Source organism: Sarcophilus harrisii, chromosome 2 (genome assembly GCF_902635505.1).
Source record: "Sarcophilus harrisii chromosome 2, mSarHar1.11, whole genome shotgun sequence".
Classification (NCBI taxonomy): Eukaryota; Metazoa; Chordata; class Mammalia; order Dasyuromorphia; family Dasyuridae; genus Sarcophilus; species Sarcophilus harrisii.
This window is the reverse complement of record NC_045427.1, coordinates 247793748-247817398: the sequence shown is the minus strand read 5'-3', so window position 1 is coordinate 247817398 and position 23651 is coordinate 247793748. Positions and strand designations below refer to the sequence as shown.

At 45.8% G+C, this 23651-nt stretch overlaps 3 protein-coding genes across 4 annotated transcripts in view; all 3 read right to left on the bottom strand.

Moving 5' to 3' along the window:
• The window catches only part of SLC34A3 (solute carrier family 34 member 3), a 37000-nt gene extending 24425 nt beyond the window's left edge, over positions 1-12575 (bottom strand). The window contains exon 1 of the mRNA XM_023494409.2: positions 12493-12575. The gene's annotated coding sequence lies outside the window, so the exon portion shown is untranslated. The remainder of the gene's footprint in view (positions 1-12492) is intronic.
• RNF224 (ring finger protein 224) lies at positions 2281-2969 on the bottom strand. Its single transcript, XM_031951911.1, has one exon. It carries the CDS (start codon positions 2967-2969, stop codon positions 2472-2474), a length of 498 nt encoding a protein of 165 aa, XP_031807771.1. The 3' UTR covers positions 2281-2471.
• Positions 10060-12576, bottom strand: CYSRT1 (cysteine rich tail 1). 2 transcript variants are annotated; one of them, XM_012539618.3, is made up of 2 exons: positions 12493-12576; positions 10060-11711 (listed from the first exon to the last, which is right to left on the bottom strand). In XM_012539618.3, the coding sequence occupies exon 2, from the start codon at positions 11646-11648 to the stop codon at positions 11241-11243; it is 408 nt and encodes a 135-aa protein (XP_012395072.1). In that variant the 5' UTR covers positions 11649-11711; positions 12493-12576; the 3' UTR covers positions 10060-11240. The 2 variants fall into 2 exon arrangements, with proteins under 2 accessions (XP_012395072.1, XP_031807772.1); XM_031951912.1 differs by having other exon boundaries at positions 10060-11655; positions 12493-12547.
• Positions 12577-23651: the final 11075 nt, after the last annotated feature.

Below are 23651 nucleotides of genomic sequence, written 5' to 3'. Positions count from 1 at the left end.
ACACTTCCTTGGTCTGGGTGCCTCCTCTTACCTGGAAAGTAAGCTCTTCTGGACCATCCCTGACAGGTCATCTGTTTGAAATGACACTGATCCCTTTCCCCATCCTGAAGAAGCCAGGGGACAGATACGTTTAACCATGACCACAACTGCACTCAAACAGGGACGCATGACTCATACAAAGCCTGACTTCTACCTGCCATTGGCAAGGTAGAAGGCAAAGGAACCTGGGTTTGATATTCTGCGCCCCCAGGTTCCAGCTCTTCTTTTGGTTTTGGCTTTCTCTATATAACTCCAGAACATCTAGAAGAAACGTGGATTTAAGAAAACTAACTCTGAGGTGCCCGAGTCCTGAGCTGGCAAATGCCTTACATGGCTTATCTGCTACAGAGCACTCTGATAAAGAGATGCTTAATTTTGAACAGTTTATGTGTCCTTCCTCCCTGCTATCTCCCTGTCCATTGTTCACCCTCCCAAGGGTATCATTCACTTGCCTGAAAGGAGAATGAGAGCAGAGTGGGCAAACCAAGGGCAGCTTCTGTTTCATGTTGGGGCAAAGGGAGGATAAAGATACTGGAGCGTGAGTGCAGGATTATTCTGAGTTAAGAATGAGTCAGGGTCCAACGCAATCCCAATAGACTTTGGATAGAAAATGAAATATCTGCCTCCAGAAATAGAATGAAGTTTGAATGCAAACCAACACCTGCTATGTTCACTTCTTTTTTGTTTTTTTTTCCTTTCCCATGGTTTTCTCCTTTTGTTCTGATTTTTCTCTCCAACATAATTCATAAAATAACATATATTAAAAATTAACTAATTTTATAAAAGAATGAGTCAGGGTTTGGATAAGGGAAAGGTAGAGGAAAGGAAAATTGAGTTAAATATCTGTGTCTGGAGTGGGGGCAAGACTAGGTTTAACAAGTCATCAATGGAGTCAGTATTAGATTTAGAGTGAGGTCTTGTCAAACCATGGTTAGAATGAAATCTTTGGAGAAGGAATGGGACAGTCTCTAATATCCCTTGAAGTACTGATATTTTATGGTTCTGTGCTTACCTTTGATCCCAAATTGAGCCCTGAGATCAGCCCCTGATTGATTTGGAAATCTGACTGTAGACTGAGCCCTTACTCTGGTTACAAACAGAATTCTGACTAAGACTGGCTGTGGGCCTTGTTATAGACCTCCCATGTGCTCTTGGGACACTATCTCTGGTGCTCCCTTTTCTAGAGGTCAGCCCCTCTCAGATGAGTCCCCCATCTGGGGCAGCAGGATCAATGGCTGAACACCCCCCATGCCAGGGTCAGGTTTAGATGTACTCCCCAGGGGGCCAAACTGTGGGGAGTCCCCATTCTCTGCATGTTCCCTGTGGGCATATGAGACTTTGGACTTGGTGGGTGAGGCAGATCTGTGTCCCTCTTGGGTCAGCACATTCCCTTGGATGCCTTCCCCTCCCCTCCACAACCAGGAAGCTTAGGGTATCATCTTGAGACCTAGGTTCAAAGAAAACTGCCAAAAGGGAGGGAGCACTATCCCCTTCTGGACAACACAGGAATTGACTAAAAGTCCTACTTGGGATCAGCACCCTGAATCACTTTCTGAGAAGCCCCAGTGTCTGAGGATCATTTAGGAATCAGGGTCCAAGGGGTCAGTGTCTATAGTTCAAGGTGATATTTGAGGCCTGCCTATCAGTAACACAGGGATTGGAGAGCAGCTTCTGACCTGAAGGGGTCATTCATGGCTTTCCTGTTTTCCCCTATTTTGTTCCCTGCATGAGGGGGAAAGAACCCTGATAGGTGACTCTAGGGCCAGAAGGATCCTCAAGCAATTAGAGACAAACTTTGTGACTTCAGGAAAATACGCAGATGGGGGACAGAGATCAGAGTAGATAGTCACACTTTAGTAAAAAAACAAAACAAGACAAAAAAAAATCCCAGAAAAACAAATGGTTGTAAACACAGCCTCTGTGCGGTATACCAAACTACAGGGATCTCAGTCCTGGTCCTAGATATCCCTCCCTGGTGATCCGGAGATGGCCTCTCCTGGGGCACAAGCCAATATAGCCTTTAGTATAGGTGCTATGGGGTTTGAGTTTGGGCTTCGCTCCAGAGTTCTATTTCTTCCAGGGGCTTCAGTTCCAGGGGTTGAGTTTTCTTGGGAGCCATTATGGGTTCTGGCAGCCAGAGGCCCTTTGCCACCTTGAGGAACCAGAATCCTCCAAGCAACCCCAACTCAGGATCCTAGTAGGAAGCCCAGGAAGGTGAGTCATCATTGAGAAGAGGTGGGTAGCAACTGGCATGGGAGCTGGGGCCCAGAGAGAAGGGCAAGGGACCGGCGATGAGCTGTGCCACAGGATGCAACAAGGGCCCAGACGGAGGAGAGGAACCTGGGCTTCCCGGGAAGACTGCCTGGGTCCTGTGGCGAGGGGCTGTTTCGTGGCAGGATACGGTTGGTGGCTGGGCACCTCATGTCCAGGACTTAGACTTCAGGGGTGCCCTCAGGCTCACAGCCTAGGCAGCAGCCCCAGCAGCAGCCCTGCCGGGGGAAGCTAGGCTGCGGGCCCAGGGCTGGACAAGGGCTGGCGGGCTGCTGGGTGATGGCTGAGCTGGGCTTGGGGGCACTGCCTTTGTGGGAAGTGGGGGGCCAGGGCTCTCCCCGGGGCGGCTCTCGTTCTGCCTTCACAGCCAGGAAGGCTGCCAGATCAAGGTCCAGCATGGCCACGCCACCCCGTGGGGTGGGCGTGCTCTGGCGGCACTGGGGACAGGGGATCCATCGCTGTTCATGGGCTGGCGTGTCCAGTCTCCGCACACAGGCCTGACAGAAAGTGTGGCCGCAGTAAAGACGGCGCGGCAGGCGGCCCGCCAGGTCGTAGGAGGAATAGCAGATGATGCAGTCATTCCGGCGGACCCCCACTTCTGAAGGCTTCTCCTTGACAGGAAGGGCCTCACTTTCCACGGCTCCCTCTCTGTGCAACATTCTGTGGAGAGAAAGAAGGACCAAAGCTGGGGACCCGGGCTCACTTAGCCAGGTACCTTGGATTCCATCAAGGTGTGGTGCAAATCTTGACTTCGTCAGACTCCCTCTGTCCTGGAACGTTCCTTTATCCCAACCTTACTTAACAATCAGTCTCTTTGTTCTGGTTCTGCTTTCAGGGGATACACACAGGTACAAACAATGGAGACGTGGAGTCAGAAAGATTCGTATAAAAGAAGCCATCATATAAAAAATTTATATAGCATCTTCTGGTTTGCAAAGCATTTTACAAACATTTCATCCTTGTCACAACCTTACACAGGAAGCATTACAAATAATATTCCCATCTTACAGATGAAAAAATTGGTTCTGACAGAGGTTAAATGACTTATTTGCCTAAGATCAAACTATGTGGCAAGTCTGAGACAGAATATGAAGACAGATATTCCTAATTCCCAAGTCTGGTATTCTAACTGCAGTGAATGACTGGATGGATAGATGAATGAATGAAAAAAGCCTCTATTAAACACTTATTGGGGACACAAAAAGAGAAGCAAGACAGTCCCTGTTCTAACAGAATTTACATTCTAATAGTGGGAGACAACACACACAGGAGGATTCAGCAGTAAGTCAGATGGTCCTTAGGATGCAATGGTAAAACAGATGGCAATGGGCCTTCATTAATGATATTTCTGTTGATTAAAAAAAAAAAACCCACAACATATCCATTTCTGCTGTTGATCCATTTGACAGGGTTTAGAACCATGCAACACTTCTTATGTTTAGGGCACGCTGACATCTGGAAAACATAGGGCGGGAACATTGGCCCTGTTATCAGAGGATGTGGGTTTGAATACCAGCTCTGACACCCTTGGAGTGCCCCTGGCCTTGATGATCATTAAGGCCCCTCACACTTCTAACACTTGATCCCATGAACATACATGCACAGAACATGCACATGCACATACACACACAGAGGCACAGCAACTAACACACAGAGAGCTTAGATGAGGAACCACAAACATTTTATTTACAAATTATATAGAGACAAAGAAAGTTATCCACTCCTCTCTTTTCACTCTTGGAAGAGTGAGGAGTGAAAATTTCAGGAATAGCCAAAATGGGGATCAGAGAACTGGGGAAGAGTTTGGAGAGGGAATAGTTATGGGACTCCCCAAAAAGATGCTCTAAAGGTACTTTGTTGGAGTACAGGGAGGGTAGGAAAGGTAGAATGAAGGATTATATGAACAGAGACATCCTCCTGGTTGGTCCTTAAGGGACTATAATCCTAGTGATCACCTCAGTTCCTGTCCTCAGGAGAATTTATCAACGTTGAGAATGAGAGCTAGGTTCAAAAACTTTTGCTGAGTTGAGATCTCCATTGGAGATTTTGGGAGATGACTGATCTGCCATGTGTTTTTTGAACATTCTACCTCCTTTCCCACTAAACCAGACTTTTCTGTCTCCAGGTCAAATCGATAAAATCAACACATCTTTAAAAAAAAAACCCAGTTTCTGTTGATTTCTGTGTTAAGGCCAATGGGAGCCACCAAAAACACAGTCCCTGCCTTTTGACATTCAGTCTGATTAGGGAGACAATAAACTTCTCAGGTATAGTATCATTCACCAATGATCTATCAAAGAGTCCTTATGGAGACTCTTTCTCACCTTTGGCAAAATCCCCACTCTTCACCCTGACATTCACTCTAGAGACCCCCTAGACTCTGAATGTGACTCTCCCAAATGCTGAACTAACATTAAATCTCAGGAATCTGTTTTCCCCTGGCTCCTTCCTCTCCCCTGTTCAGACCCCCCAGAACCTTGTGGGAAATCAACAAGAGACTCTGAGGCAGGATGACTGGCATTTAACACCCAGAGTAGAACCTAGCCCCTTTCTCCTTTCGCCCCTCTCCTTTATCTCATGGTTCGTTGCTGGGCCCATGACAGGCAGTATAGCCACCACCTGCACTCTCTCACTAGGTGCAGGGACCCCCAGTGGTCCCATTCCACTCCTCTCGCAGTGGTTGGTGTCTAGGCCACAGTGTGGAGACAAGTAGGACTGCACTTTCCTTCTGTTCCCTCACAGCCTTTGTTCCATGGCACATAGAGCATGTACCATGTTCCATGAAGATCCGTGAGCCTTGACTGAGGTGGGATATGGCAGTGGTATCCTGAGGTGGAGGCAGTCAGTGGCCTGGATAATAATGGCCTGATACTGTCCGGAAGTCTCTATCTGCCTGCTCTGGGCCCTTGTACCCCAAAGTTTTCCTAGTCACTTTGCCCCAGACATCAGAACTGCTAGTTATAGCCTGATACAACAAGCTTCCTCCTCCAAGAAGCTCCTCCTAGGCCCAAACTAAAGAATCTACCTTTGTCTTATGCTTCCTGGATCTCAAGAGTCAAGAACTTTACAAATCAAAGGCTTATCTCCTGCCTGGCCCACGGGGTCCTGGGACTTTCTCTATCGCCTTCAGCTAGTTCCTGAAGGACTCAATCTTCCAGGTCCTTAGTCTCCTTTGTCTCCTCAGGCCCGTGGATTTTGCCCAAGAGAGATGTCTGAGGGAAGATTTGTCTCTCTGGCTCTGGTGGCTTCACCTCCAGCTGAGGCTTGGGGTCTCTGGTCCCTGAAGCCATCTCCTTGCATTGGGGTTTGCCTGCAAGGGAGCTGGGGCAGAGGAGATTTATCTATCTGGCAATCTACTCATGTCCATTTGAGAGACAAACTTTTTGGATCATCTATTACTTTGGTGTATTCACTGAGTTCCCAGAAGTTCAGTTCTCTAGTCCTGGGTGTTTACAAAGCTGACCAGGGATTGGGGAATAGATCTAGAATCTAGAATCTAGGATCTAGAATAGATCCACATCAATCTTTTCCCCATCCCCCCACCCCAGGACCAAAGCTGATAGCATTGCTGTAGTACCAGATCATTCCTGACTGCAGGCCCAACTTCGGAATCTCCCTGCTCCTCTCCCTCTCCTACTGCTTCTCTCCCAGACACCTGCTCCCAGCTCTTTCCCCCTCTCCCTCCTGCTTTCCCTGTCCTCCTGCCCCAGTCCTCCTGCCAGCTCTTACCTGCTCCCTGACCACTGGTCTGGATCTGGTGCTTCTGCATGTGTCTGCCCCCAGGGCCAGATCCCAGGGAGTCTGATGGGTACTCAAGGTGCTCAGGGCTCCCCCTCCCCCAGTGGGGGCTCACATTACCACCCAGGAGCTCAGGATGAGCCAGCTCCGCTTTCAGTCACAAAAGCCCTGCAATGAGATCTCCCACCACAGCTTCCAGACACATGGCCTTGCGAGAGATAAGGAGCCTTAGGGCCCTCCGCTGGCCCACCTCTGCGTGTTCCCCTGAACAGGGAAAAACAACCAACTGAACTTCCATTTATCACTCCACGACGTAGGGGTGGGGAAGCTTGTGAACTGCAGGGTTGTAATGGGGAAGACACCAGAACAGACATAAGTTGGATGTGGAGCATGAGGAAGGATCATGGAGGACCATGTTAAAAGCTGAATCTGACCTGGACATGTCCCCTTAATGTATGGACATGGTCAGGGAGTAATTAATAGTAGTAGCTAATATTTACACAGCATTTTCTTCACAAGAGCTGCATGAAATGACTGGGATAGACATTGTACCCATTTCACAGATGAGGAAACAAGCTCAGAAAGGTTAAAGTCACTTGCTTATGATCACATAACCAATGTTAGAGATAGAACTTGAATCTACTTCTGATTCTTAGCAATACCCGGCACAGCTTCTTGGCCTGTGACCGTGAGTCAGTTCTGGATGGGACCCTGCCCCTGATCTTGGCCATTCCTTTCTCAGATCATATACGGTGCTTGTGTTCCAGGAGCAGCTGGCATAGGAGTAGGGGCAGGTTCAATTTAACTCAAGTTTCTGTAGTGGGAACTGAAGAGTTGCTTTGAGCCAAATTTGCTCTGAATCTGGCAGAAAGTGAAGGGGGAGGGCAGCCTCCCCTTCCTTGTCCCCCCCACCTCAATTTTTCTCCCTCGACCTGCCCCCAAAACTCTCCCCAAACTGGTCTGACTAGTTCTTGTGGCTCAGTCTGGGTGGGGCTGCTACTGTTCCAGGCTGGGCTTGGGTGAGGAGGGAGTTCCTGCCTAGGAAGGTGGTTAAGTGGGCCATGGGCAATCGGGCGAGGCAGGTGGGAAAGGGGCACCCACAGTGCCAGCGTGTGTGGGGGCACAAACAGGCAGTACTTTGCTGATAGTGTTGGCGAGTCTCTTCCAGGCTCCTCACACTTGGGTCTTACACAGCGAGCCCTCACATATACCGGCCACCTCTGGGCAGGGATTGCTTCCTGAGGGCTGCTAGATGTGGAGAGACCAGTCTGTCCTGAGTGTCCTGTCAGACTCATTGTTCTCAAATCTTACTTCCACCGTGTTCCTATTCAGGAAATGTAAGCGTTTGCTTATGCTGCTCACAGGACAAAGTCCAAACTCACGGGTCTGGCATTCAAGGCCTTTTATGATCTGGCTCCAAACTCAGTCTCATCTCTCAGTGTTGCCCTAATGCACCCTGCAGTCCTAAACAATGGAAAGAGTGCTGGTCCTGGAGCCAAGAAGACTTGAGTTTAAATCCAGTCTCAAACAGGGACTAGCTGTGTCACTCTGGGCAAACATAACCTGTTTGCCTCATCTGTAAAATGGGAATAATAAATTCTTTCCTAGCATTGCTGTGAGGATTAAATGAGATACTTAGCACAGTACCTGGCACATAGCTGTTGTTCAGTCATATCTGACTCTTATGACCCCTTATGACCAGTACACACAGTGCACCAATGGTTTTCTTGGTAGAAATACTGGGGTGGTTTGCCATTTCCTTCTCCAGCTCATTTTATAGATGAGGAAACTGAGGCAAACAGGGTGAAGTGCCTTGCCCAGGGTCATACAGACAAACATCTAAGGCAGACTTTGAACTCAGGTCTTCCTGACTTCAAACCCAGCACTTTTTCTCCATTTGTTCACTTTCCTCTCTGCCTCTGCCTTTTCCCCTTTAAGATGCAGTTCGAGATCCACCACCATGCAGGAGTCAAGGGAGATTTCACGATTCCTTTCCTCCCCTGACAGTCACTGTACTCTGTTCAAAATTCAATCCTAAACTGTCCTCGTAATGTTTCACATGAGTGACCTCTCAGAAGAACCATAATCTCCTGCATCTCTTCATGTTTCTGAGTAATGACAACATTTGTAACAACCCCACAGGGGTGATTTGGTAATTCTTCTATTGGGGGTCATGGATGCACTAGGAATACCTTCCCTAGGAAAAATACTGAATTTGAAATTCTAAAAATCTGGGTTATTTTTTATTTGTTTAGTTTTTATTTCTTGTGTTTTTCCCCCTTTTGGTTTAATTTTCTTGCACAATGTGACAAATGTGAAAATGTTTAAAGGGATTGTGCATATTTAACCTATGTTGGATTGCTTGCTGTCTTGGGAGGAGGGAAGAAGGAAAGGAGAAAGAAAAATTTGGAGGATAAAGCTTTTCAGGAATATCAGGAATGGATACTGAAGGCTATCTCTTCATGTGTTTGTTTTCTGTTTTCTGGTTTGTTTGTTTTTTTTGTTGTTGTTTGTTTGTTTGTTTTTTTGCTGAGGCATTTGGGGTTAAGTGACTTGCCTAGGGTCACACAGCTAGAAACTGTTAAGTGTCTGAGGTCAAATTTGAACCCAAGTCCTCCTGACTTTAGGGTTGGTCTCTATCTACTGCGCCACCTAGCTGCCACATGTGTTTGGAAAGATAAAATACTATTGAGAAAAAAAAAAAATCTGGGTTCTGCCACCAACATTTCATTTCACTTTTCTCAGGCCTCAGGTTCTCTGTCTGTAAAATGAGGATTCAATCTGATGATGTCTAAGGTTTCTTTCAACCTTTCAAAGTACCTAGGACCCACTCTGGTAGGAATGGAAGGAATGAGGGTGGGAACTAGAGAGGGCCTGAAGCCCGGCCTGGTAATAATAGGTGGGGCAAGGACATGCTGAGGAGTAGGTGGGACCACTTGACTATAGAGTCAGAGGAAACCAAGGTTTCGGTGGAAACTGAGAAATCCTTCCCCACCCAGGCTGAGGATTTACAAGATGAATCACTGACCTAGCCAGGCGCTACTCTGGCTTCTGCACCTTCAGTCCTTCAACCTTTGCTCACTAATCCTGTTCTTCCTCACCACTAGGAAACTTCAAAACCTCATGACCTTAATGTGAAAGCTTCTTTCCAAAACTCAGCTCCCTCAAAAATCTTCCAAGACTGACCTATGTTCTGGGAGGCCTCTGGTCTGTACTGTCTTATTTCTCCCTTGTGAGTCTGTCTCTCCATGCGAGTGTTCTTCGTCCACATTCATATGCCAGATTTTAGACATTGTCCCACTACTTCTTCATGGTAGATGGGTAGTAGGGAGCTTAGTTTTGTGTAACCGCCACTCCCTCTTCATTACTGAGACCAAGGCTGAGAGACAGGTCATGAGGTTTGGCTAAAGGTAGTATAATCACAGGGGTCAGGACAGAGACCTGGGGAGAAGGGGAGATGGATATGGACAGGGTTCCTCCTCAAAGCATCTACTACCCAGGCAGCTATAGGAGAGAAGTGGTGGCTGAATTGCTGCCTCAACACATGAGGCAGAATATTGATCATCTCCTCAGTCTGCCTCTAGGTTAAGGCTGGTCTAGCCCTAGGCAAAGGGGAAACAAGACTGAAGGGTAGGCATAGGGGAATGTGATTGTGTGGTGAATGTGGGACTTAGAATCAGGAAAAAGGGGTTTGATTTTCAGCTCAGATACTAACAATGTGGGCTAGTCACAATGCCTCAAAGTGTCAGTTTTCTTACCTTTAAAATGGAAATAACTGTTTTACTTTACAGGGTGGTAATGCAACAAGCCCATTGCAAGCTTTAAAGTGCTATGCAAATGTGAGCTATATTTCTCAAACCCAAGAATCCCTTCCTCTCTGGCCATAGACCCAATTCTTACAAGTTTCTAAACTTCAAGTAAACCTTTCCAGACACTAGACCCCAAACCCAGCCCTTCCAAGCTTTATATGGTCTCTGGATAATCACAGCAAAGCAGTGCTGAAGACAGAGCTGAACAAATTATTTAGGTTTATTGTCAAGGGAACAACAGGGGTAACTGCTGAAGTGAGAAGTCCACTGGTTGGTCATTGATGTAGCTGCCTTAGTCCCAGGGGAGGTGGGGTATGAATTGATTGGACTCAAGTTGAGCCATGTGAGGACAGGAATCATTCCCATTGAACCTCATCACTGGTTCAGGATTCTAATGGGTAAATAAAGGGTGGTAATGGGTATCACCAGGGCTGATGGCTTGCTCTAGACCTGTGAGGCTTTCAATACGCACAGGGTTAGGCTGCCATAATTCTGAAGAGAGATTTGAATATTTCCCTCCATTTTAAGTAGAAATATTTCCTCTCCTAATCTTGTTTTCTGATTCCCTAACATCCCTCTCCAACAAACTACTCACAATAAATCCCCCACTCCTGGACTCATATAAAAATCTTATAACAATGTTATTCATGTTTAGGTATCACATTTTAGACAGGATATTAACAAGTTGGAGGAGGCAGCCTGGCCTAGAAACCATGATATACTATGAACAGTCCAAGTAACAAGGTATGTTTACCACGGAGAAGCGAAGAATAATCCTGGAGAGACATGATAGATGCCTTCAACTATCTGAAGAGTTGTGATGGGGAAGAGGAATTTACTTGGTTTTTGACTTGGTCCAAAGGATAGAATTAAAATCAATGCATGGAATTTATAGCAAGATATATATGTCCATTCAACATAAGGGAAAACTTTTGAATAAGCAGTCTCAGTTAAAGGCAGAATGGGCTCCTGTAGCAGGTAGTGAGCTTCTGGCCACTGGCAATTTTTGAGTAGTGATTATATACCCATTTATCAAGGGCATCACAGGATCCTGTTCAGGTACAAGTTGGACTCTATGATCTCTTTGGTTCATTTGTGTTCAGAAATTCTGCGATTCCTGGGCTCCTGATTCTGCCCAGGCCTCTGTTCTGTCATGATTGATGACTTGGGAAGGAAGATAGGAAGATTTGAAATACATTCAGTCCTAATGATTTTGGCCTCTGTCCTGAGCTCCAGTTCCTTTGGCTAGAGGTGACTAGATGCCATCCAAGAGGGAGCCATCCAGAGGGATATGTGCCTCTTATCCCCAAATGACAACAAACCCGGCTGCATTGTGGCCGGGGGCTCCTTCGGTGTGGGTTCCTCTGGAGTAGGTGTTCAGAGCTAGGAGACTACACAGCAACACCGGTGGCAACGGCAGCAGCGGGGGCAGCGGCAACACTGGCAACAGGGGCAGCAGCAGCAGTGGTGGGCGATGTCGTCCCCTCGCCGTACGGGTGGGACTGTAGTGTAAGCTGGCTCTGTGGCCCCTGCTGTCTGCTGGGGGCCGGAGTAAGGATTCCCTGGCTGTTGCCAAGGCGCTTGGGTCTGAGTTTGAGACCCTCCTTTGGCTTCTTCCTGGGTCCACCCACCCCCTGGCGGGGAGTAAGCGGGTACGGGGCTAGGTCTGGCCCCAGGGTATGCAGTGTCCTGGCTCTGTTCCAGCTGCTGCTCTAGGTCTGGGCGAAGGTGGGCTCGGGGGATGTTAATGCTGGTGTATGGGTTCTTCACCACAGATTCAAGGGGGTCCATGGAGCTGCTGGGAATTGGCAGGGAAGGAGGGAGGGAGGAAGGGAGGAGTTTGATCTGCCCCTGCTGAGGAAGGACACAAATATTTACCCAGTATAGAGGCGGGGGGGAAGGGCAGCCAGACCAGAGCTTCTCAGTGCTAGGGACAGACCTAAAAGGATCCAAATCGCTCACCAAGCGGTCCCAGCCCCAACCACAGACTTAGCTCTTCCAGTAGAACCATTCAGCTTTGTAAGACAGATCATGTAAGAATCTGAGTATACAAGTGAATGCATGTAGCCATGTGTATGGTTGTAATATGAACATATGTTAAATTTGGACAACATAAGTGTGAGAGCGTGACAGCTTGTATGACAGAGCAGGATATGTGAGTAGGGCAGTATGCAAATGCAAATGAGACAATGTATGAATTAGAAAATAGAAGCCCCAAAACTTCAATCTTTGCTCTACTTCTATGGAGCAAGGTTCTAAAGGAAAGTCAGAGATGAGAGCTAGGAATCTGGGGAATGGATCAACTAGAAATGGGATGAAATCCTGCACGGACAGTCGGCGAACTGAGCATCTGGTTCCTCACTAGAGATCCTCGGTTCCCCCTCCTTCCTGCGCCCCAGGCAGGGGGGGGTCCACACAGAGAGGAGTTTCCAGCTGCCAAGGCAAAGCTCATTCTTGACCTGAAATTTCTCCAGTCCCAGTGTCCCCATATCCTCAGCCATTCACCCAGAGCAGAAATGTTCTAGAGAGAGAGAAAACAGCCACCTGCTTCCCAGAGCTTAGCAACCCCAGGGATGCCCCGAGCACCTGGCCTGCGTCCCAGGGAGGGCAAACATAGACAAGCTCATGAACCTACCTTCTGCTGAAACAGGCAAGTGTTTGGTGTTGGTCCTGTCCCTGTGACACTCTGGGACCAGGATAGGTGTCTGCTGAGCTGAACTCCTCGGGCCTCCTCCTTTTTCCTCTGGGGGAGGGCGGGGGAGGTCCTGGGAGGGGTTGGCCTAGGGTGGAGCTGAGGAAGCCCAGTGGGGGCAGGAATCTCGGGAAGAGCTGGGGGGCTCAGAGGTGGCTTCAGAATACCAGCCCCAAGAGAGGTCCTTTTCCTCTTCGGTTTTGCCAGCCCTTACTCCCAAGCTGTCCTTTGGGGATCAGGAGCGTCTCCCTATGCCAGTGCCAGGTAAAGTGGGTTCAGCCCCAAAGGGCTTTCCTGCCTTCAAGTCCGAGGTCTCTGGCGACCCGCAGCGCTGGCTCACCTCTGGCCTCCCCAGCCCCTCCCACACATGCCATTCTCTGTCAGTCGCTGACCCTGGAGCCCACCCAGGTAACTCCTCTAGGTGGAGGAGACAAATGAATGAGGCTTAGCCAGCTAGACAAGGATGGGAGAGGCTCTCTCGGGAGGAGAGCCGGAAGGACAAGAACGGAGGGGGAGAAGGCAAAGAAGGGAAGGAGCCAGACGCAAGGAAATGAGGGCCTTCCTTAGGAATCACAGAGCACAGCCTCTGGCCAGGAAGATGGCTCGGGACAGGCGCAGCCTTCTGGAACCCTGGCAAGCTTTTCTCCCCAGGAGGTCTCCCCTCTTGGTTTGGAGGAAGACAAGACGGCGCTAGAAAATCCATCCAGTCTAAGCAGGGAGGACCCCCACAGACTAGATAGTCCCCGCAGACCAGTTCTCTAGTAAGAGGGGCCATCTCTAGGAAAGGCCTGGGTCAGGGGGATCAGCCCCAGACTTGGTCTTAGGGTCAAGAGATCAGGCCCAAAGGGGTGGGGGAGGAGGAGTCGGGTCCGGGTCAGTCAGGGTCAGAGGGGACAGCCCCTGTCGGATCAGGGACTCGCTAGTCCCTTTAAACGCCTTAAAGTCCGTTTAAGCTGCGAATGCAAGTCTTCCTCAGGAGGTGAGGGAGAAGGAACTGGGGAAAAATGCCTCCCTCCGAAGGCTGAGGGTCAGCCCCAGAACCAGGCACACTATTCTAGGACCGGGAGGGAGTCTGCCCAGGAACGAGACAGAGGGGCGGAGGAGAAAGGACAGCCCCGGGCTGTGTGTCCTGGAGCCGCCCGGGGCTGCAAGACGGGGGTCCGAAAATTCACTCTCAGTTTGGGGGTTTACACTTAGAGAATTCGGCCGGGGGGGGGGGGAAGATGCCCCCACACACCGACAATCTTCCCAGCTTCGCCCCGCCCCCACGGGCTAAACGCCAGCCTTGCATCCCCTCAGAACAGGTACGCTCTGCCCCAGTCTCTCTGCGCGTGCGCAGGAAGAGCGGCGTGACCCGCGCCGAAGTCGCCGGGACTGAGACTTCATTCCCCAGCTGCCTCCGCGCATGCAGACTCGCTTTCCCAGAAGCCATTCCACCAAGGTCACACCTCCCCTTTGCCCTCGCCCTCCTTCCAGTTCTCCCTGGTCCATCCTATGGATGCTTCCAGCTCTTTCGTGACCCGAGGAAAAATTTGCTAGGCGGGTGGGAGATTCGGGGCCTGTTTCGTAACGAAAGGGGCGGGGATTACGGGGAAGGGCGGGGCAGGGAGGCAGGGCCAATCCTTGATCTCCGAGCGGGAGGGGCCTCTAGGCCAGCGGGGGCGGGTTCTGCTCGCCTCGGCGTACCCCGGCGCGGTTACTGGGGGTGGGGCTCGGACTTCTGGGAGATCTGCTGCGTGGGAGAAGCGAGCGGGCGGGGGCCAACCTTCACAGACCCCTGAGAGGCTATTCAAGCGTGGCCCTTTAATGATAGCGAGGAGGAAGTCAGTATCCAGAGGGGGCCTTTCTTCGGGCCCTTTTGCCTCTCTTAAAAACCTCTCCCACCACGGAAGCCTTACTAGAGGCCTAGGGATGAATGAATAAAAACAGCAGTGACTTGAAGCTCCTTTTACGCGCCGCCCGGGTGCTGTGCTGTGCTGTGCCTCGGAGGCGGGAGGGAGGGGAGAATAGACACAGCAGAAGCTTATGTACTCTGTGGCTTGCACCTTTGTCTAGTCTAGAATGACACTTCGGCCTTGTTGAGGTCTAACACCGGCCCAGAATGGCCAGCCCGTCAACAAGGGGAGTAGAGGACATTTTTGTCGTGCAATTTACTCACGTCTCTGGGGCCGTTCCCATTCTGTCATCCTGAATGTGCTCTCTCTTTCCCCCAGGCCTCTCCTATAACTCATCTTGCCACAGCCTGTTTCCCCTTTGCAGCCAGGTGGCACGGTACCTAGAGCTGGGCCCCGAGCCAGAAGGATCTGAATTCAAATCCACCCTCTCCCCCCCCCCCCCCCCCCCCCCCCCCCCCCCCCCCCCCCCCCCCCCCCCCCCCCCCCCCCCCCCAAGTCACTTCACTCTGGCTGACTCACTTTCCTCACCTGCAAAGTGAGCTGGAGAAGGAAATGGCAAACTACTACCAAGAAAACCCCAAATAGGGTCAGGGTCAGACATGACTAAACAAGCTCACTTCTCTGATGCTGCAGGGTGCAGCTTCTAATCAGCAGGTCCATCTGCCTCTAATCTGTCCAGTGTCAATATTAACAGACCGAGGAAGAAAGCGCACAAAGGGGTTTATTGCAATCTTGTGAGAAAAGGTCACCCGACGAGGTGTTTATCAGTAAATGGAGTGCAAAGTTGAAACTGCAAAACACAAGATTTAAATACCTTGATGCAGAAGCCCCCACCCCGATTACACATTCTGTGTGGAATTCTAATCCAGAAAGAAAACAAAATGCCTTTAAAAGAGATTTTAATGATAATAAAAGGTGGTAGGAAACGGGACACCTGCAAGTTTTTTAGCTATAGCTCTATTTATTATATTAAGTCTCAAGTCACAAGTAAGGTATGGTTTAAGGCTATATTTCCATGAGAGTGTCTTCCTCCAGTTAATTCCACACAGTCTTTTCCCCTAAAATATAGGTCTGAAAATATCACCTACCTATTCAGTAAACTCCAGTGGCTTACTATTGCCTTAGACATCAAATACAAAAATCTTCTGTTTGGCATTCACAGCCTTTCATAATTACCCCCTTCCCTTTCTATTCTTAAACTTTACTCCTTGAAATTCAGTCTTTGATTTAGAGACCCTGGTCTCCTTACAATTCTGCAAACAAGAGGTTTCATCTCCTGACTTGGGGTTTTTTCTCTGGTTGTACCACAGGCCTAGAATGCTCTTCCTCCCTTTCTTCCCTGGGTACCTTCAAGTTCTATCTAAAATCCCCTTTTCTGAAGAAGCCTTTTCCAACTTCTTTTAAATTCTAGTGCACATAGAAAGGCTCCACATGTTGCTGACTGTCAATTAACTATACCAGATCCCAAGTAGGTTAAGAACCTGGGGAGTTTAGGCCTCTCCAAGGGAGGATCCTTCAAGACTTATCCCTGCCCTTCCTCATTTCAGTATCTCCTGCCAGCCTAAAAAGAGAACAGGATATATAGAGCAAGTAGTAGTTCTCTCTGTCTCTGTCTCTCTGTGTGTTTATATTTATAAAATCACAGTGAGATTGGCTAGATAGCTAATGAGTGCCAGAGGCAGGGTCCTGACTATCCCCATTCCCATATTCACATTTCTGTCTCCTACACACTCAGCATATCTAACCTCCCCTCCTCCCCAAAAAGCCCAATATTCCAGATGGCCCTGTCTTGCCCTAAGCTCTAGACTTAACAAAAAACAATAAACATTTGTCAAACATCTGTGTAGTACTGAACTCTGTGCCAGATTGCTGGGGGAAACAGTGTGGGTGACACAATCCCTGTCCTCAAGGAGTTTATAGTATAAGATGGAGGTGAAATACCAACACAATTATAATAAACAATGTTGCATGGTGCATAGTAAATTTACAAAATTATTTGTTGCATGAGGTTTGACGGGGAAGATCTCAGACAAGAAAGGTAAAGTGGCATTAGGAACATAATTATTAGGCAGAAGTGTATAAAGAGAAGCAATAGGGATTCACTAAAGATTTTTGAGCATTGGAGTATAACATCACCAGATCTATGATTAAGATACATTTTCTAACAATTTTTTCTGTATAAAGAATGTTTTGGATTGAGAAGAGAGGGGAAGTTAAAAGACCTACAAGAAAGCTGTTTCAGCATTCTCAGACAGTGGTGATAAGGGCTGAAACTGGAGAGATGGCAGAATAAGAAGTGGAGGTATGTGACACAGGTGTATGGGAACCACTTTTAAAGGATTGAAAGATCCAATTGTTAAATTTCAGTGTAAACATCTATACATTTTTGTTTTGTTGATTATGTAAATTTAAGAAAATGATGGAAAAATGTTAATAATGAAGATTAAACCTGAAAGTTTAGTACACCTTCATTTTAATTTTTTTTAGAGAGAGCCAATTTTTAAAAATTTATCAATACACACCTAAAAGGAGAGAAAGAATCCAAATGTACAAATATATTCATTGCAATATTTAAGCATTTTTTATTATGGCAAAAGAAATAGAAACTGAAGGGATGTCCAGTCAACTGGGGAATATTTAAACAAATTATAGTTTATGAATATAAAGTAATATTCATGTACTTTAAGAAATAATGAAAGTGATAGATTCAGAGAAACTTAAGAAAACTTGTATGAACTAACGCATAATGAATCGAACAGATCCAAGGGAATACTTTATTTAATGATTACAACATTTGTAAAGAAAAACAATTTTGAAATACTTATGAAATCTGATCATTCAGTAACCAACCATGGCTGCAGAGGACTAAGGATGAAAAATGCTTTCTTTTGACAAAAAAGTAATGGATCAGAGATGAAAAATTAGACATGTTTTCAGGCATGACCAATATGTAGATCTTTTTTGTGGCTATACTAATTTGGTATAAAGGAAGTTTTAGTTTTTATTAAAATGGTGGTGGAAGGGAACATTATAGTGATAGCCCTGAAGAAATAAAGGAAGAGAAAGAAAAAAGGAAATGAGGGAGGAAAAGAAAAAGAAAAAATATCAATGAAATATTTAAAATATGCAGAAGGAAACAGAAGGCACTTTAGAGGGAAACAGACAAATTATTTGGTGTTTGTCAAGTTTAGAATCTCAGCCCTTGCTGTTGCACAGTGTCTTATACTTTTTCCTAACTGGCTTTTTCACTTCCCACAGAAATTAATTCAAACCTTCTTTGTTCTTTTCAAATGACCTTCATCCAAAGGTGTGCTAATGAATATTTAGCAGCTAGGGGGGGAAAGGGAATGTACAAGAAACACTTAAATGTTCCTTATTAACATTTTCTCCATTGCTTAAGTAATCAGTAAAACTATAAACCAAGCCCTGATTTGTAGTATTTGTTTATTTCTGAGGTGTAAATGCTCAAATTTAGCAAATAGTCCTAACAGTTAAAGCTGGCTTTAGCACACGTTGCCTACATCTTTGTTTTTGTCTCTCTCCCTCTCTCTATAAGGAACTTAAGATTCCCTCTATCAGGAGCCTAATTCTATACTTTAAGTAACCTCAACATCATTTGCTATTCTTTCCTCCTTTCTTTCAGTCTCAGGCCTTTCTTATGTCAATACCAGTCCCACTACGTATATTCTTTCTTGAGTCCATTTCTCATGTCTCTTCTAGCAGCTTGCCCATAAATTATTCCCTTCCTATCTTCAATTGTCAAACACTCTTTATTCACTGGCTCTTTGCTGGTTGCTTACAACCTGTCCAGATCACCTTCATCCTTCAAAAATCTTCACTTGACTCTACCATCCCTCAAGCTATCATTCTGTATCTCTCTTCTCTTTTACATCCTAACTCCTAATAAAAGATGTTTACGCTAATAGAGCTGAAGAAACCCAAGGGGTATATCCAGAAGAAGATGGTAATGTCCCAACAAATACAGGTAGAACCTCAGAAAAAAAAAAGAAAAAAAAAGACTGCCTTTCCTACAAGGACTAAATGAGTACCTGGAAGAAATGCAGCTATAAATGCAAAGTAGAATAGCTGGGGAGGAGAAAATGGCAAGGAAAATTAATGCCCTGAATTTCATCTTATTAGATTCATGCTCTAGCCTGTTAAGGTCTTTTTGGTTCCTAACTGTCATCCATCATGTCAGCTAACCCTTCTATCTTTGCGTCATCTGCCAACTTAATAAGCTTGGCATTAGATAGTACACATCTTTCTTTTTCACATGTAAATATAACTCCATTTTTTTTTTTTTTCATCTCACATAACTTCTCCACCCCTTACAATCTGGTTTCCGAATCCATCACTCAACCAAAATTTCTCTTTTCTTTTTGGCTCCTTTCTTCATAGACTCCTTACCAACAACTTCACAGCCATGTGTATATGACTGGCTTTTCAATTCTTGAAACACGAACCGTGATTAAATAAAACCAATCTACTCTCATATGACCCCCTTTTAGTCACTATCTCTGATCTCAGTAGCTTTCTGGACCAAAATATTTTCTCCCTGGATACCACTGCTCTATGTCTATTATTTTTCCCTTTAGATTATAAACTCTTTGAGATAGAGACTATCCTTTTTATTTGTATTTCTAAAAGTTAGTACAGTGCTTGGTACTTACTATGTGCCATGGCATATAGAAAGTGATTAATAAATGCTTTTTCATTCATTCATCTATATCTTCACCTTAAGCTACTGATAAAAATTTTAAACATCACAGGGCCAAGCACAGATTCCTGGGGATCTGCCAAGTTGACATTGACTATTAATGACTCTTCTTTGAGTCTTGCCATTCAACCAGTTCCAAATCCATCCAGTTAAACTATCCTTTAGTCTATATTATTCCATCTTTTCCACAAGAAAAGATACTTTAATTTTCTCACCTGACATTCAGTTCTCAAACCTTTATAATCTGGATTCTATCTCAATCACTCACTTGCTCATTCAATCAACCAGATTGTTGTTGGGAAGCAAAGAAAAATATTCTAGCCCCAATTCCAAGATATTTTGTGATGTAAAAGTGATAAAAATTTATATTCCTTTGGACAGAGCACCCACATATATGTGGTATGATTCCCCCAGGGAGAAGAGGGGGGAAATGAGAAAGAAGACAAGGAAGGAGAGAAGGGAGAAGAGAGAAAGAAAATGGCAGCATTGCCCAGCTGGAACTGGCCAGGTAGGTCCCCAGTGGGCAGTTAGTACTACTTACCATAGTAGGGCTTGTAGTTCTTTTCCTACCCATAAGACCAATCCTTTCCAGTATCTTTTGCAAAATTATCACACATCCCCCCTCCATTGGCGTGCATGAGCCATCTCTTTTTCATTCTTTTCTACCTTCTATCGATTTCATCAGTTCCAAGAATGTAATTCTCTATGCAGATAATTCTCAGATCTACCTAACCTATGCTTATCTTTCTCCTGCTATTGCTTCCCACCAACTTCCTGGCTGTACATCTCCAACTACATGATCACAGACAACTCCAACTCATTATGTCCAAAATACCCTTACTATCTTTCCTCCGAAACTCACTTTTTACTTCTATATTTCTGTTAAGGCTATTGCCATCATTCCAGTCACCCAGATTCAAAACTTAAGAACTATCAACATTGTGTTGTCACACCTATCTAATCAGTTGCTAAATCTTGCTAAATTCTAACCTTTTAACATCTCTCCTAAGCATCCTTTTCTCACTATTTATATCACCACTGCCTCTTTCAGGATCCCAGCATTTCTTATCTGGACTATTGGATTATCATCCCAGTTGGTCTCCTAGAATCTAACTTCTCTCCTCTCCAGTTCATCTCCATACTTTATAATTGCCAAGTTGATATTCTTAAGGTGAATATTTGTCCATGATACTGGTGAAGGTGAGATTAAGGATGCAGAAAGAGAAGGGATGACTGCTGGGTCAAAGTACTGAAGGAGGCTGGAAAAAAGGAGGTTAAGGATTTAGGAAAAAAGGTTAACCATGATGAAAACTAGAAACATCTCATCTTCTGTAACCAGAAAAAAAGAAAGGGCAATGATGCTAAGAAGGTTGGCGGTATGAAGGAGAGCTGAAGAAATGAAGTTGGGTGACTGCAACCTACCCAAGGGAGAAAGAGGCTCACATCTGCTGTAATTGTGAACAGTGACAGTATAGTTGGTGGTAAGAGGATAGAAAAATCTGTTGTTATTGGAAATTAGTAAAGAGTTGCTAAGAGTAAAACAGGATTGTCAAGCTGTCCCCTGAAATTATGAACCACGAATTGTTTTTTTTTTTAATTTAATGATTTATTTTGACAAAACATTTTTGAAGAAATGTCAAGTTACCTACAAAGTACATGCCTTGAAAACAATAAGTTCATAATTTTTTTCTTGACAAAATTAAAGATCTATTGAATATGAACAGATAAAATACAGCTTCAATACTTCCTTAGAAGCATTAAATATTGAAGTGCCAAAATATACATAGGCGCTGCAGAATTACACTTAAAGAAAGTTGAGTAAGAACAAAAATACATTTTTTTACATCTTTGAATATGTTGTCAAGAAATTGCTAACAATACTTTCTCCCCAAACCTAAAATAAAAATACTTGCTTCAGCACTTGTGCAAAAATCTAACATAAGTTGCAATAAGTTCATAATTTTAACAGACAATAGGAATGTATTCTTTAGCTTTGAGAGTATACATGCCATCAATTTATAGTGGGTGAAATGAACTAAACCATGCAGTGAAAAGAGCTTTTTTTTTTTTTTTTTTTTTGAAGTAAAAAAAATCTGAATTTGGAATAAGAAAATTCTTCTTTTTTTTTTTTTTAAATTTAATAGCCTTTTATTTACAGGTTATATGTATGGGTAACTTTACAGCATTAACAATCGCCAAACCTCTTGTTCCAATTTTTCCCCTCTTACCCTCCACCCCCTCCCCCAGATGGCAGGATGACCAGTAGATGTTAAATATATTAAAATATAAATTAGATACACAATAAGTGGAATAAGAAAATTCAAATTCTCATTCAGTTATGACCCATCTGATCTTAAGCAACTCCCTTACCTTCTCAGTGCCTCAGTTTCCTTTTCTGTAAAATGAAAGGTTGGATTAGGGTATTGCTAAGTAAAATTCCTTGCAAAATTAAATCTAGGATATAATAAATTTCATGTATTTCTCCAAGCACTTTTGCCCTGGCAAAAAGTGGGAGCAAAAAGGCAAAACAAAAAAACAATTTAAAAATCACATGTGGACAGCTACCCAGAAACAGAGAATATCAGGGAGACAAGAGGTCCTAGGAGAGTAGTTAGTTATACATAGAATCAGAGATTGGATATGAAGGTAAGTAAAACCAGAAAAGGGATATGAAGTAAGAATAAGAAAAGTTCAAGAAACTGAAGATTACAAGGATAGACGAGTATAAATGAGAGCAAGAAAGGTTGTTCTTGAGCAATGGAATTCCAAGATTAAAATCTTAGAATAGTATAATTCTGAATGCTTATACAGTCTAAAGTACATCCTTGTTAGGTGGAGAAAATCTTTGGAGTTGAGATTATGGAGAAATTAAGAAATCAGATTCCTGGTGGCATTGTCAACATGAATATTACAATCATTGAGAAGGATGGTAGAAGATAGGTTGGAGAGAAAGACCATAAGCCAGATGAGAAGTCCATGCTTTGGGTTACACATACAAATGATAATATTTCTCTAAGGAGTAAGGCATTCTGGGATAGAGATGAGGTGGAGCCGTGTGCTTGAGGCAAGGAATGAAATTATGACCACCGACAGAATGGTGAAGGTAGAGCAGTTGTATGGAGGTTAGTAGGACTTTTAAAACTAGAAAAAGCTGAGGGGCAGCTAGGTAGTGCAGTGGATAGAGCACCAGCCCTGAAGTCAGGAGGACCTGAGTTCAAACCTGGGCTCAGACACTTAACACTTCCTGGCTGTGTGACCCTGGGCAAGTCACTTAATCCCAGTTGCCTCAGAGGAAAAAAAAGTTGGAAGAATAATTTGGAAGTCATAAGGTACCAGTCATCAAGATGGGAAAAAGAAAGTACGTGGGAGTTGAAAGGACTTTGAAAGAAGAAAGGGCTAAGGGTAGAGGCGCTCTCGGAAATGCAATGGGTAGTGAAAGAGATGCTGACCATCCTTCTTGGTCTCTAATTTGGGGCAGTAGGAGGCGGTATCTCCAATGAAATAGGTTACAAGAGATACGGAGTCCAATTAAATTGGGGAGGAGGTAGGCAGGTTGGTTGTGCCGGTTGACGCATAGACGGAAGACCTTGTTAGATGATCGACCATAGGTGGACTTGTGTTTGTAGCAGTGGGTCTGAGAGAGATAGGGAGGAGAGTGATTAAGTGATAATTCCAGCTCTAGGTATTACTCTAATTGTCATTATAATTTACCTCGCTCCTCCCCCCAATTTAAATTTTATTTTCTCTAGATGGGCCAAGTGTGAGCTAAACACAGATTCTGGGGTCTGCAGGCAACTCGCTGACTCTAGGGCCAAGGGTCCCAAGGCGAACTTTTCCCCAGAGACTGGCCTGAGAGTGCTTAGGAGGCATTTTCCTTGAGCCCCCCGGCCAGTGTCTAAGCCCGAGAGTTCAGAGGGAAAACATGTAGGCTTGGACTGAGCGGTGGCAGAAGAGCAATCGGTGGAGAGCGGAGGGTTACGGCGAGCCATGCAATGCGTTTATGAGACAACAAGGGGATCAGGGGAAGGGGTGAGATGTAAATTCAGCAAAAGGAGCATGGGTGAGATGCACGTGAGGGACAGGGATCATATTTCCCTGAGGGTCGGAGGTCGCGCGTGGCTTTATATCCAGAGGGTACAATCGCCTTCCCAGCTAAACTACACCCAAAAAATTGACTCCCCCCCCCCTGCCCAGGTCCTCCCTCCCCCCGTTGTTCCTCCCCCTCCCCCGGGCTGCATTGTGTGTGGCGAGCCTGTGGCCCGAAGAGGAGAAAGCCCGGATTTCCTGTGCCAGAGCCTGGCTCCCACAGCCTGAGGCTGACCCCCCGCCCCCCAGACTGCGGCCTTGTCTGGGAGGGGGAGCCGGGCGCGTGTCGTTCGTCCCACCCAATGGCGTGCGTGTGTCCGTTAGTGGGGCCGAGGAGAGAACATGGAAGGCTAGGGCTGTGACAGGGCTCTCGGCCGGACAGCCGCTCCCGCCGCGCCCGTCCC